This window comes from Caenorhabditis briggsae, assembly GCF_000004555.2.
Source record: "Caenorhabditis briggsae complete genome, chrII, whole genome shotgun sequence".
NCBI classification, from domain to species: domain Eukaryota; kingdom Metazoa; phylum Nematoda; class Chromadorea; order Rhabditida; family Rhabditidae; genus Caenorhabditis; species Caenorhabditis briggsae.
Window position 1 is genome coordinate 16,077,517 of NC_013486.2, and position 15,736 is coordinate 16,093,252.

Sequence of the window (15,736 nt, forward strand, 5' to 3'; positions counted from 1 at the left end):
AAATTTCACCTTTCGATGATTTCACAAATTTGAAAACTTTTATTTTTAAAAAATTGGAAAGTTTCGTAAAGTATGAATCCCACATTATGAATTTCCGAACTCCTTCAAATAAGTTTCCTGAAGATTCAACCCGAAAAAAAATAATTCTGACTTTATGATTCAGGTTTCCCATTTTTTATATTTTCCCATTGCACAGTTTTTTCTCACCTCGTCTCTCCTCCTTTTTTTTCGAAAAAAAAAACGTACAAACATTCCATTCCTCTATCAGTTTCATTCATTTTTTTCCCTCTATGATGATAAGGCAACATTCTTTTTTTCCGGAAAAAAAAACTTTTTTTTTGAAGTTGCTTGACCGTTAGTTTTAAAAATTTCGGCTAAAAGTCGGCAAATATTTTCAAAGAGGCGATTTCTTGAATTTTTTATAATACCGTAAAAACTCTATTAGATAGCCATGGTTTTCTATTGTTCGAAGGTGGTCTGGGGTGGCACTGTATTAGGGGGTGGCATTCAATTAGAGGCTGGCACTTCATTGTTCGGAGCCGATTTCTACTGAAACTTATCACAAAAGTGCTCGATTTTCAATTCTTTCATAAAATGACTTCCGAGGTTTTCTTGGTTTTTCTACTTATTTTTTAGAAACTTTCGGAATTTGATATTATCCCGACACATTTTTTACGAATACAGTACCTCTTTTAAACTTGAAAAAAACAAGAAAACCAGAAAATTATTCTTTGTGTTATGCTTTAACTTTTACCACAGTGACATCCAATCCGCAGTGGCATTATATTAGGGGCTGGCACTCTATTGTTCGGAGGTGCTCTAGGATGCCACTGTATAAGGGGCTGGCATTCAATTAGGGGTGACTATCTAATAGAGTTTTTACGGGAATAGGAATTTTGAGATTGAACCTGCAATTTCGAGTTTTGATGTTTCATCCAGAGTTTTAGGAATTTTAGGATCCTTTAATTCTGGTTTTCAAAAAATATAATGTCCCTATAACCCACTTCACTTTTATACCCTATAGTTAATTTCCTGTAAAATATATCAAAAAGTGGTCAACTGAAAAAAATATTTTTGATAATGTGAATAACATTCAGTTGAAAACTTTTTGATACCTTTTACAAGCATCAAGATAAATTAGCTCAAAGTTGAACCCTAAAAACCTAAAAATTCTCGAAATCATCAACTTGTCAATATCTCCGAACCGCCCGTCTTTTTTTTTCTTCATCAACCACTTGCCAATCAATCTATAGAGAGAATAAAGAATGCCAAAAACGGAGAGGGACATTGATAAGACCCAAAATAGAAATAGTGTCGGATTTTCGGAGAGCTAACTAGAGAAGCAGAGAAAAATAATAGAATGAATGGGTGGAAATCGAAAGGAACAGGAAAAGTGATCATCAGAAGATGAAGAAGCGTCACTTTTCTCTTTTTTCGGCAACATTTGGGAAGAATTGGTGAAATAATGGTGTTGGATGAGTATTCTTGTTTTTTATTGAGATCTCGTAATATATTCTGTAGATTGGTATCTTGCCAAAAAAATGTTTTTGGGTCTATGAGACTGTTAATTGTAAATTTTGAAAAGTTGGGTTTTGACAAAAAAATACAACAACAAAAACATCGCAAAACTTGTCACCTTCTCTCACCCCTTGACCTGATTCATAAGTCCTAAGCCTTCCTTCCTCTCTCCTCCTCCTCCTCTTCCAACCTAACCGTTACATCTTTTGCCTATGCCAATATTTGCCCAACACGTGTGTTTTAGTATGTTTGTACCCAGCCAGAGGTGATTCCCTGGTGACAAGAACTGAGTTATGGACCAAGGTCCTCTTATTCTGAAGAAAGTATAACCGTAATTGTTCTTTGAGCCAATTTATCTCGGTTCTCGTAAAAGATATCAAAAGTTGATAAGTAATTAAATATTTCTGATAATATGATAAACATTTTATCAGTTGACAAATTTTTGATATCTCTTATAGGAACCAAGATAATTAAGCTCAAAGTATGTATCTGTCGGCGCGAGCTATTTGGTCGGCAGCGCTTGTGACTTTTATGCTTGCAACTCAATTATCTCAATTTCTATAAGAGATATCAAAAAGTTGTCAACTAACAAAATGTTTATCATAATATCACCAATATTTTATCAGTTAACAGATTTTTGATATATTTCGCAGGAATTGAGATAATTGAGCTCAAAGTGCACGGATAGGTTGGGCTTCTGTTAGAGTTAGAGGATATAGGATTTTCCGTTTTTTCGCGATTTTGGGATAATGTATTTCCTTTTTTTTCCTGCAGTTTTAACATTTTTCCGGGTGATCTTGTTTCATGTTATAATCAAATTAGATTAACCCATTCATTTTCCCTCCCCTGCTCTATTCAAATTTCCGTTCCTCCATCCCCAAAATAATTCTTTTTTTCTTATTTTTTCTCCCCCCTAGGTTTTTTATATTTCCACCCAAAAATAGGGGTAATACATATAAAACTGTTTTTCCCTCGAGACTCTAGGGCCTAGAGACATAAAAATATATTCAGAGAATCGAGGAAGGAAACAAGTAATAATGAACGGGTTTTTTTTCTTTGGGTTCTGCTAGACAGTTCTGGGACACATGTTTTTATTTTTGCAAAATAAAATTTCTTGTCTCTTTGTAAGATTTTTGTTTTTGATTTTTTGATAAACTTAGAAATTGCTCATTTTCCTCATAACTAACACATTTTTTTGAATTTTCAATTCTTGAGATTTTTGAATGTCTTATTTTGGAAACAACGTAAGATAACGTAAAACTTTGAGCTCAATTATCTCAGTACCTGTCAAAGATATGAAAATGTAATCAACTGATAAATTGTTTATCATAATATCATGAACATTTTATCTGTTGACACATTTTGGATGTCTCTTATAGGAATTTAGATGATTGAGCTCAAACGTGACAGTGTGGGGAGCTTTTCTTTTCCCATTAGCGCTGATCGAATTTTCAATGGCATTTTTTGAGGGTTTTGACCAACTCTTCGTTTAAATACTGTGAATGTCCTTAGCTTTTAAAGTAATACTTCCAAAGTCCGCACAGCTACCGTACCGGGCGATAACTGCTCGACTGTCAAGTTTCCAATCACTTTGAAAATTTTGGAAGATGTAAAACTGATCTAGATTAAAAACTTCACATTCACAGAGTTTTTTTTTGATAATTTCTAGTTGTCAGCTATTTGTCCACTTTTGAAAGACACCGTTTTTGGCTTGTTTTTGTACTGAAAACATGAAAACAGGATTTTTCTAGTACCTCCACCAATGATTCTAAACGTGCGTAACTCCTTTTTCTCCAGCTTCTCCATCTTCCTCTAGTCGATTTTTCTTTTCCCAACTTCCCAAAGGTGCCAATTTCCGACTACTATAACTACTACTAATATCCTCCAGATGTTCCATTCTTCTCAGTTTCTTTTTTTGCCAAAAAACACTATAGAACAAGCCGGTCATCATAATTTTGATGTGACGTTCTTCTCTCATGCTGCTTTCCCATAATTATACTCACTTTTTACTCCCGCGATCACTTCTTTTCGCTTCTCTCTCTCTCTCTCTCTCTCTCTCTCTCTCTCACTCACTCTCGGTGTTGTTCTTTTCTCGTGTTTCGTTCCACACACACCTTTTTGGTCATCATCATCAACATCTTCTTCTTCTTGTTTTTTTTCTGTTGTCTCCTTCTATTTCAATACTATTTGGGAAGGTGGTGGTGGGGTGGCAGGAAAAATAATGTAACTGTTTACAAATTAGTACAATTTTTTAATAACTTTTTTGATAAGATAGGCGAGTATATGGTTTTCAGAAACTGAAACTTTTAAACATTTCCTTTGAATCTTCAAAAAATAGGATTCAAGTTCTAGACTTCGCAAATAGGACTTTCTCGGAATTTGAATTTCTAGAATTTCAGAGCCGTAGTAGGTTCAGATAAGGTTCAGGATTTTCGAGCGTTCGTTTCTCTATTTTTATAACTGTTTTAATTTCGAAATTCTGGAATTTTCAGATTCCTAGGCTTCTGGCATCCCGCCTTATTGGACTTCTTAATATTCGATTTTTTTAAAATTTCCGATTTTCGAATTTCGTGGTTTTTAGATTTTAGTAAAATAGAGCTCAAAAAGCTCTTAATTTTGAAAACACCAAATTTTTAGAGCTCTTTGAAATTGAATTAACTATTCAGAATTCAAAAAAGCAGTTCCACCTTTTTCCTGTAAATTACAGCTTCAAATTCCAGGTATAGATTTTAGTAGGATTACTGTAACTCTATTATTATAAAAATTTCGATTATAATTCAAAATTCAAGGGTGAAAAACATTTTTTTTTCATCGTTTTATTCAAAAAATTTTCTTCTTGGTTCTAAAACTGAAAATAGTTCTATTTCGATATTCTCAAAATTCTCAAAATTCCATTTTCAAATGTTTAGCTTTCTTATACAGTACCGGTCAATAAAGTATACAAAAACGTATTTTTCAGTTTATTCTCGGCCGTTTTCACCATTTTCAAGAGTTTGGAGCACGGTTGTCAAGTTTCCAATCACATTGAAAACTTTAGAGGGTGTAAAACAGACCTAGATTAAAAGTTTTGCATTTACAAAATTTCTAGTTCTTCAGCTATTAGTCTATTTCTTAAAGACACGTTTCCAGTACAAAAACGGGGTACAGTAGCTCTGGAATGTGATTTTGAGCGTTTTTGACTCTCTTTTTCAGAACAATCATCTGCTTTCGGATTCCCCAAAAATAAATTCATCCAAAATTTGCGCGAAATTTGAATTTTCATTTTCCTCATCTCTCTTGTCTCCATGCCTTTATTTCCCTCAATTGACCATTTCATTTGACCCCCCCCCCCTCTCTTCTATTTCCAATTTCTTTTGATTTCTGAATAGAGGGAACAATATGTGAAGGTTGTCTATGTTTTCCGCCCTCTTTGACTCTTCATTTTCTTTTTTTCTATATACCACTCTTTTTGAGGATTCTTGAAGAGTTTTTCGAGTTTTTGGAAAGGTCATTTTTTCCAATTTTTTTAATTTTTATCGAAGAATTTCTGAAAATCTGGATTTGATCTGGATCAATTTTCTGAGTTTCTGACTTATCAAACTTCTAAATTTCCTAACTTCCGAACTTCGTGTTTTCTGAATTTCCGAATTCTTGAACTTCTGAATTTCAAAGTTTTTGAGATTTTGACTTTTTGAAGCTCCGCCTTTCTGGACTTCTTCCTATTTTGAACTTGTAAGTTTTTCAATTTCAAACTTTTTGAATTTAAAATTTTCGAATTTCTCAAATTCTCGATTCTTTTCATCCGCCTCGAAGTGCACCGAAGGCACTCCAACCATTTGACCTATTTTTTTACCTATTTTTCCTCTGAATTCTCTTCCTAAAATCCCCTGTCAATTAGTCTGGATTTTGTGTTTTTGGGATTTTTTTTTGGTTTTGGTTTGAAACCAAAAACCAAAAGAAAAGGAAATCGAGGCTAAGTGGTTTCGGATTTTCCCCCACATTCTTCCTTTTTTCTCTGATTTTCAAGTATTTGTCTTTTTCATTTTTCTTTTTATTCAAATCTTCTTCTAGTAACCAAAACCACTTTTTCTACTTTGGCTTTTCTGGTTTTTCACGAAATTCAGACTTATTAAATTTTCCAAAAATCAGAAATTCAGGCATTCGAAAAATTCCCAAAAATTTGGAAATTCCTGGAAACTCAGAAATTCAGAAATTCAGAAATTCAGAAATTTAAAAATTTAGAAATTTAGAAATTTAGAAATTTAGAAATTTAGAAATTTAGAAATTTAGAAATTTAGAAATTTAGAAATTTAGAAATTTAGAAATTTAGAAATTTAGAAATTCAGAAATTCAGAGATTCAGAAATTCCTGGAAATTCAGAAATTCAGAAATTAAGAAATTCAGAAATTCAGAAATTCAGAAATTCAGAAATTAAGAAATTCAGAAATTCAGAAATTCAGAAATTCAGAAATTCAGAAATTCAGAAATTCAGAAATTCAGAAATTCAGAAATTCAGAAATTCAGAAATTCAGAAATTCAGAAATTCAGAAATTTAGAAATTCAGAAATTCAGAAATTCAGAAATTCAGAAATTCAGAAATTTAGAAATTCAGAAAATCAGAAATTCAAAAACTTTTGAAGATTCCAGTCTTTCTGAAATCCAAATGAGAATATGATTTTTTTTCTAAATTCAAAACTTCGCCTAACCAAAATTTCCTCTTCTTTCAATTATTCTCTCCCTTCTCCTCCTTTTTTAAAAATCCCGATACCATCTAAATTTCCCTATTTTCCAATTTCTAGTCCCCATATACGCCCAAGTTTTTAAATCCATCGGAAACTCCTTTTTGATCTAAAAATCTCGAGATTTGTCCCGCCGGGAGAAAGACATAAAAAGTGAATTAAAAACTTGGACGATATGAATCTCTCCTCTAAATTTTCCTATTTTTCGGATTCATATCTCAATTTTCCGCCTTTTCATATTCTCTGAAATGTTCCATTCCTTGATTTCCTACATTTTTTGTAATTTTTGTTTAGGGAAACTGGCTGAAAATGTCTGAAATTCTTTTCAAGACTCTCCTGGTTTTGCTGTAAATTTTAGTTAGGACAACTAGCTAAAAATATATAGAAAACGTTTGGAAATTCTAGATTTTTAATTAGCGTAAACACTCTAATGAAACGCCATCCAGGCCGTCCACTTTGAACTTATATATCTCACTTCTTTTGAAAGATATCAAAAAGTAATCAACTGATTAAATGTTTATCATAATATCAGCAACGTTTTACTGGTTAGCCACTTTTTGATATCTCTCACAGAAAATGAGATACATGGACTCAAATTTGACGATTCGGGTGGCGTTCTATTAGAGTGGTTACGGTATTTTTTAAAATACCATTATATGAAATTCCGCTTTTTTAAAATCATGAACCACTCCTGAAGATGATCGAAACTTCCAGAAAAAAGTCTTTAATAGAACTTGAATTCTCATATTTCCTCCGCTTTGAGATACAAAAAAAAGAATCTGAACATTTCTAGGGGATTAAAGGAGACACTCAGGATTTCTATTATGTGTACATGGAAATTAGAAAATCCCTTTGGCATTTTTACTTCATCTTAACCAAGTTACATTTATTTGTTCCTTTGCTTATTTTCTTATTTTTTCAGTAAGCTAGTTGTATAGATTTCCGTTTCAGCCAATGAAAATGTTCCAGATTACTTATTTAGTTGAAAATGGTTCATTTCGAGAGACTGAATGAGTACTCTCACACCTATGACCGAGCTTCTAATTTTGAGCTCAATCATCTCTGTTCTCGTCAAAGATTTCAAAAAATCGTCAACTGATAAACAGTTTATCATAAAATCACCTATATTCTATCAGTTCACACATTTTTGATATCTTTGATAGGACCTGAGATAATTGAGCTCAAACATAACAGGGTGGGGGCTCTTCTATAACAGGGGTTTTTGAAGTTTTAGTAGAATTTTACAGTTTTTGTATACTGTACCTTTTAAGAATCATATTAGATAACTCCATAATACTTGAGCCATCAAAAATCTAGGTTTTAATGATCTCCGGTTCTTCTATTCAAACTATTTTTTAAATTTAAAAAATCAAAATTCCAATTCTCCAAATTTCAGACAGAACATGGATTGGATCTACTCGTGGAAGGATTCCATTTTCTACGGGATTTGTAGTTGCAGTGGAAGTCCGGCGTACCATGAGAAGGACCACCCATCACACCACCATGATCGGTGAGTTAATGATTTGAAGAATATTTGGCGGGAATTAAAAAATTTTGAAAAGTCAAATGTTGAGTTTTCAGGATCGACATGCCACTCCAGCTCAAGGCTTACAGGTTAGTTACTTTTCTGGATTTTCCTAGAATTTTCTAAAAGGTAGGTGCACCATGTTTAACTTACTAGATGCTCCAAAAAGTTTGGTATTTCGTAAATTTAAGGTCCCTGGGTCACTGGGTCCTGGTCTAAAAATTAGAAAAAAAACCTATTTTGGGTTAAACGATGCTCCGATATTCCACCGTTTTTCCAACTTTTCCTCTATTTTTATCTTGTTAAATACCCTCAATTATCCCCCAAGATCCTATAACTGAAGAGCTGTCAATCACAGAAATCCGGAGATGAGTCAATTGGAGAAAAAAATAGGAGGAATCTGACATAGACAGAAAACCTCTACTACGTGTGTTTACAACATGTAATTGTGACAACTCACTGACAGGAAAGATGGGAAAAATAGTCAAGAAAATAGCCAATGCTTTTCAATGAGCCTAAAAACTGATCAGAGCTCCAGATCAGTAGATCAAAAAATCAAAAAAAAAATTCAGACGGATTCTGACCCATATCCATAAAAAAGCATCACAAATCATGGATTCCCAGATTCTTAGATTTTCGCTGTCATAAATTTTCAGATCTGGATTTTTAGCTTTCTCGGATTCCTAGATTTTTGAGCTTCTGAGTTGTCCGATTCTGAAGATTTACGAATTTCTGGGTTCCTAGATTCAAGGCTGTCAGAATCAGGACCATAGACCAATCAGTCCGTCTTTTCGAAAATAAGCTCAGCCAGCCAAAAACTATCAGGGCCGCTAGGCCGCCGAATCCTACGTATTCCAGAAGTACCTGAACAAAAAATTCCTCGGCACTGATTGCCTAGATTTTTCGATTTTTGTTGCCTTGGAGTCATATGCAAACCAGAAAAAAATTCTCCGAAAATTTTAAAATTTCATTTTCCCAACAACAAGTTAATCCCATCAAATATCATCACTATCATCATTTTTATTTATCACAGGTCCTGAAAAACTGGAAATCGGATTTTTTCTATTTTCATTCATCCCTGGATAATCCTCTAATTCTCATTTTCTTTGACATTATAAAAATAAGTGTACACATGGATGAGAAAATGCTCATTATACAAATGTATCGAATTCTTTTCCTTACTACTAGTCTTCAGAAATCTGAGGAAGCTTTCTCTAAAATGTCAGAAAATGTGAGAAGAAGCTCATAATTTTGGATTTGTTCAACTTTTAGTTAAATACGAAATTCCAGATATTTAAAAAAAAATCAGAAGTTGAAATTATTATTTTTTTGCATTCTGATATTATGGAATTCTTGAATTCCACATTTCGGGATCTTTCAGACCAAAAATTTTTTCAGATCATAAATTTTTCTGAATTTCTGAATATCTGAATTTCTGAATTTCTGAATTTCTGAATTTCTGAATTTCTGAGTTTCTGAAATTCTGAATTTCTGAAATTCTGAATTTCTGAATTTCTGAATTTCTGAATTTCTGAATTTCTGAATTTCTGAATTTCTGAATTTCTTAATTTCTGAATTTCTGAATTTCTGAATTTCTGAATTTCTTAATTTCTGAATTTCTGAATTTCCAGGAATTTCTGAATCTCTGAATTTCTGAATTTCTAAATTTCTAAATTTCTAAATTTCTAAATTTCTAAATTTCTAAATTTCTAAATTTACGAAAAAATGCGGCAAAAACGTAATATTTCAGAACTTCTTTCGCGTTTAAGTTTAGTTTTTTTTGCTGAAACATAGATTCTAGAGATGCTAGCGATCTTTTTTATACCAAGAAATCAAAATTTTGCTTACAAAATCCCACTAAATTCACATAAATAAATTTGGTATCTACAGTATCCGTTTTCGCTCCGCCCCCTCGTAAATCGACATGAGCGCCGTCTCCGAGATTTTCAGGTGTCACTTTTTTTAATCCGACAATACTTGAATTTCACAACTTCTAGGATTTCCGAATTTCAGAATTTCAGAGTTCCCGAGTTTCCAGAACATCTTGAATTTCTGAATTTCTGAATTTCTGAATTTCTGAATTTCTGAATTTCTGAATTTCTGAATTTCTGAATTTCTGAATTTCTGAATTTCTGAATTTCTGAATTTCTGAATTTCTTTAGAATCAGATAAAATAAATCCTAAAAAGAAATTTCCCATTTCTGAACTTTTGCCACATTTCCCGGAAACTCTAGAGCTAACCAGTTTTTTCGATAATAATCTTTTCACATTTCCCTGTTTTCCCTTCTCGCAGCAAAAATAATAACATTTGACCTACCACAAACTAGGCTCCGCCCCCTTTTCCCATTTACATACATTTTTTATCATTTGTTTCCCCTCTGTTTTCCAGTCATAAACGTGTCCAAAATGCCATTTCCATTAGTAATACTCGAACGAAAATAGGCTCCGCCCACTTTTGAGAATACTTGAACGACCTTTTGAAAAGCGGTTTTCTTCTCCTTTTATTCTTTTTCCTTTTTACCCAAAAAAAACAAGAGATTCTTGAATCTGAGAATGGCGGGAATAGGAGGGAAATGCCATTATAACTGATTGCCATTTCATGATTTTCCCAGAGTGTCTAGAGAAGGTGTTCAAGGTTACTGTAGTTTTTTTGGGGTTTGGCGGGGATCAGAGATCTTTTGAATCCTCTTGGAATCGGGATATAGGATTCTTTGATTCCTGAATTCTTTTCAAAATTCCTATATTCTTAGATTCTTGGATTCTTGGATTCTTGGATGCTTGGATTCTTGGATTCTTGGATTCTTGGATTCTTGGATTCTTGGATTCTTGGATTCTTGGATTCTTGGATTCTTGGATTCTTGGATTCTTGGATTCTTGCATTCTTGGATTCTTCCAAAATAGATTCAAGTAATGACTCTAAAATTACCAGGTTTTGGAAGAGGTTCCAATTTCAAATGATCCCAATTTTACTTTCAAAAAAAAACACTCTTCGGTCTTTTTTTTTGCCCTTCAGCCCATCCCAAAAATCCATCCATCCTCTGATGAGTAATAAAATACACTTAGTAAAAGACACAAAAATATAAACTAGAAGATCGACAATCTCTTTTTACTGATAGGTATTACTGATCACTAGGTAAACACATACACATCTCTCTCTCTCTCTCTCTCTCTCTCTCTCTCTCTTCCCAAGTTTTGTCTCATTTTCCTCCTCCAAAAACTTTGTTTCTTTCATTTCTATCTTTCCGAAGCTCCGCCCACTTTTCTTTACTAGTTTACACCTCTCTTCACCCGTTTGTTCTCCCCCCTATAGCCCATGGGCTGTGTCCATTTCGTTCATTTTTTTTTGTTCGTCAATTTTTTTCGGTGTGGCTTTTAGGTTTTTTTTTGTTTCCCGTCTCGGTATTGTTGCCGCCAGTATCAATTTGGTAATTTATTTTTGAAAATTTTGCAAAAAAAATTTATTCAGAAATTTGAAAATTGGGTCTAATTTCTAGAAACGGAGTTGAATTTTTTGATTTTTTGAAATTTCGAAAATTATGTCAAGATTTTAGAATCGGTACCTTGAGTTATGAAATAGGCTGAAATTGAAATTGGGTCAAAAAAGTAGGGAAATGGCCAATTTGAACCAGTTTTACCTTTTTTGAAGAGGTCAGAAATTCAGAAATTCAGAAAATCAGAAATTCGGAAATTCAGAAATTCAGAGATTCAGAAATTCAGTAATTCAGAAATGCAGAAATTCAGAAATCCAGAAATTCAGAAATTCAGAAATTCAGAAATTCAGAAATTCAGAAATTCAGAAATTCAGAAAATTAGAAATTCAGAAATTCAGAAATTCAGAAATTCAGAAATTCAGAAATTCAGAAATTCAGAAATTCAGAAATTCAGAAATTCAGAAATTCAGAAATTCAGAAATTCAGAAATTCAGAAATTCAGAAATTCAGAAATTCAGAAATTCAGAGATTCAGAAATTCAGTAATTCAAAATTCAGAAATTCAGAAATCCAGAAATTCAGAAATTCAGAAATTCAGAAATTCAGAAATTCAGAAATTCAGAAATTCAGAAATTCAGAAATTCAGAAATTCAGAAATTCTAAAAATGACTGGAAAACAGAGGGGAAACAAATGATAAAAAATGTATGTAAATGGGAAAAGGGGGCGGAGCCTAGTTTGTGGTAGGTCAAATGTTATTATTTTTGCTGCGAGAAGGGAAAACAGGGAAATGTGAAAAGATTATTATCGAAAAAACTGGTTAGCTCTAGAGTTTCCGGGAAATGTGGCAAAAGTTCAGAAATGGGAAATTTCTTTTTAGGATTTATTTTATCTGATTCTAAAGAAATTCAGAAATTCAGAAATTCAGAAATTCAGAAATTCAGAAATTCAGAAATTCAGAAATTCAGAAATTCAGAAATTCAGAAATTCAGAAATTCAGAAATTCAAGATGTTCTGGAAACTCGGGAACTCTGAAATTCTGAAATTCGGAAATCCTAGAAGTTGTGAAATTCAAGTATTGTCGGATTAAAAAAAGTGACACCTGAAAATCTCGGAGACGGCGCTCATGTCGATTTACGAGGGGGCGGAGCGAAAACGGATACTGTAGATACCAAATTTATTTATGTGAATTTAGTGGGATTTTGTAAGCAAAATTTTGATTTCTTGGTATAAAAAAGATCGCTAGCATCTCTAGATATTCAGAAATTTGAAAATTGGGTCTAATTTCTAGAAACGGAGTTGAATTTTTTGATTTTTTGAAATTTCGAAAATTATGTCAAGATTTTAGAATCGGTACCTTAAGTTATGAAATAGGCTGAAATTGAAATTGGGTCAAAAAAGTAGGGAAATGGCCAATTTGAACCAGTTTTACCTTTTTTGAAGAGGTCAGAAATTCAGAAATTCAGAAAATCAGAAATTCGGAAATTCAGAAATTCAGGATTCAGAAATTCAGTAATTCAAAATTCAGAAATTCAGAAATCCAGAAATTCAGAAATTCAGAAATTCAGAAATTCAGAAATTCAAGATGTTCTGGAAACTCGGGAACTCTGAAATTCTGAAATTCGGAAATCCTAGAAGTTGTGAAATTCAAGTATTGTCGGTTAAAAAAAGTGACACCTGAAAATCTCGGAGACGGCGCTCATGTCGATTTACGAGGGGGCGGAGCGAAAACGGATACTGTAGATACCAAATTTATTTATGTGAATTTAGTGGGATTTTGTAAGCAAAATTTTGATTTCTTGGTATAAAAAAGATCGCTAGCATCTCTAGAATCTATGTTTCAGCAAAAAAAACTAAACTTAAACGCGAAAGAAGTTCTGAAATATTACGTTTTTGCCGCATTTTTTCGTAGATCAAAAAAAAACAAAAGTTTTCAAATTCTCAGGTCTCACTTTTTTTTAATTCGACAATAGCCAGAAACACTGGAAGTTCTGGTATCGTTGAAATTTTTCAAATTTTTTTTCCAAGATTTCAAATTCCTAGTTTTCATAAAACTTGGATTTTATATTCTGGATTATTTTTTTTTTTTGAAATTCTAGTCTGAAAAATTCTGAATCCTAATTTACAAAATCACTTTCTCAAATTTCAAATTTGCCAAACTCCCTAATCCTCTTGTACGCCAGATTCTTCCGGTTCTAATACCTTTTACTGTTTTCCATTTCCTCATTATTTTACTTTTCTCCATCGTCTCAGTATTGCCAACATCATCATCATCATCATCGTCATTATATTCAGAAGCAAAATCTAAGAAGAAGAATAAAAAGACGTCGTCTGGAGGCTACTTCTTTTGCTACAAATCCTCCAATTATCCATTTTGCCATCGTCGTCACCGATCTAGTAGAAAAAACACTGTATATACATTACATTTCGGCAACTTTTTGAATTCCCAATAGAATCTTGGCAAATTGAAATTTGAAAAATTCAAATTTCGTGCCAAGCCATGACATCTTCTCCCCAAATCTTCCGAAGCCGTCGTCACCAATCTCAAATATCTACTCGAAATGGAGTATGCATCATTTCGATCAAAGCAGCGTCCATGGATTCTTCTGACGACGTTCAGAAGAGCCAGACGCCGTCGTCACCAATCAAAGGAATCTTCAGAAGACAAAGCAGACCGATGAGGAAGAGCGCCAAGGCGCTCTTCCAGCAGTTTGGTGTTGGAAATAAGGGGATTCTTGCGAGGTGAGATTTTGGGACAAAAGTGGAGATAGAAAAATCAGGATAAATTGGTGGAATATCAGAGCATCTTACCCAAAAAAATCCAAAAATTCGTATGAAAAAAGTCCCCAAAAAGTTAAAAATTCAAAAGTGTTTTCATCTTTTCCTGAATTTCAAATTTTCAAGAACCATTTCTCAAAATCTGATAATTCGTCTGAAAGTGCTGGAATTTTCAAAAATCACTTCCTTATATTTACTTTTAATTTTCTGAAATTTCTCTCTTCCTTTTTTCTATTCTATTTTACCCTATTAGAACTTTTTCCTAGAATGCTAAAATTTTTTCCTAAAATTTCTAAAATTTCCAATTTCCTAAATCTTTCGTCTGATTTAGAAGGACCTCCCACACGTTTGCGCTCAATTATCTCGACTCCTATGAGAGATATCAAAAATGTGTCTACTGATAAAACAACTCTGATGTTATGATAAACAATTTATCAGTTGTCAACCTTTCTATATCTTTAACAGAAACCGAGATAAATTGGCTCAAAGTTACCTTAACTTGTTTTTTTATCCAAATTTCGATTTAAAAAAACCAATATCAGTTTATCAAACATATTAATTTTTTATTCGTCACTATCAAAAAATGCGGTACATGTTTTTTTTTTTCGAAAGTTTGACAAACGTTTCGACCAAAGTATCCGACCGCGGTCAGGTGTTCTCTACCTATATTTCTCATTTTCTCTAAATCTCTCCTAAACAAATAATGTCTATTTTTTCAACTGTTTGTATGGGAGGGTGCTAAGTGACTGATTTTTTGAGTTTGTGGAAGTTTTGTGATGACTCATTAGGTCAATCGACACACAAATTTTTTAACCAACTTCACGTTTTTCGAAAAGTTCTATTGCGTTTTTTGTTAGGAAGTAATAAGTCGGTAGGAGGGGATTATTAATGATGTCATGGTATTTTTTTTGTTTGAAAAAGGAGAATTTTGAGATTGGAATGTTTAGAAATCCAGGAAATTCTGGATTCGGAAATTTAGGGATCCCAGAACTTTGGGATCGAAAATTCGGAAATCCAGGAACTTTAGGATCGGAAAATTTAGAAATCCAGGAAGTATTCGGTTCGAAATTTCAAGAATCCAGTGAGGATTATAGGATCCCAATTGTTCAAAATCCAAAAATTTCAACATTGAAAAATCTAGGAAAGTTTGAATTTTGAGTTCTGAGAATTGAGAAATCTCGGAAATACGGAATTCCTAAATTCAGAAATCCAAATATCTCAGAGTTTGAAAATTCGGAAATTCAAAAATCCTAGAATCCGAAAGTTCAGGAATCAAGGGATCTTAGAATCTGTAAATCTAGAAATCCAGGAAGTTCCAGATGAAAAAAATTGAGAGAATCTTAAGATTTGAAATTTTTGAAATCCAAGAGTATGGAAAACTAAAATTCTATGAATCTATAAATCAAGAAATCGTGAAATAAAATAATCCGAAAGCTGAATGTTCCAGATTTCTAAAAATTTGGAAATCCAGGAATCCAAAAATCCGAAAATCCATAAATCTAGGAACCCGTAAGCTAAAAAAAATGGGATTCTAAAAATTCAGAAATCTAGGAATTCATAAATCTGGAAAATTCAATATTTTCTAATTTCAAGGATTCAGAAAATCTGCTTTTGGACCTTATGGCGCGTTCAAAGTTCATTTCCAGGAGTAATTTCCTGGAAACACGCTGTCCAAAGCTGCCATTGTTTTCCAGAGGCCTCCGCTTCGAGACCCGCCGTAAATGGACATGAATCAACAGGAAGAACACCGTCCAAACGAGTGCTCCAGT

At 33.0% G+C, this 15,736-nt stretch overlaps 2 protein-coding genes across 2 annotated transcripts in view; one reads left to right on the forward strand and one right to left on the reverse strand.

Moving 5' to 3' along the window:
* Positions 1 to 7,639: 7,639 nt before the first annotated feature.
* The window catches only part of CBG07097, a gene marked incomplete at both ends in the record, with an annotated part of 34,687 nt that continues 26,590 nt past the window's right edge, over positions 7,640 to 15,736 (forward strand). The window contains 2 exons of the mRNA XM_002632180.1: positions 7,640 to 7,746; positions 7,818 to 7,850. Of these exons, the coding sequence (XP_002632226.1) occupies positions 7,640 to 7,746; positions 7,818 to 7,850 (140 nt within the window). The remainder of the gene's footprint in view (positions 7,747 to 7,817; positions 7,851 to 15,736) is intronic.
* CBG07101 lies at positions 10,508 to 11,076 on the reverse strand (the record flags this gene model as incomplete). Its single annotated transcript, XM_002632183.1, has 2 exons — positions 10,508 to 10,677; positions 11,040 to 11,076. 2 exons carry the CDS (start codon positions 11,074 to 11,076, stop codon positions 10,508 to 10,510), a joined length of 207 nt encoding a protein of 68 aa, XP_002632229.1.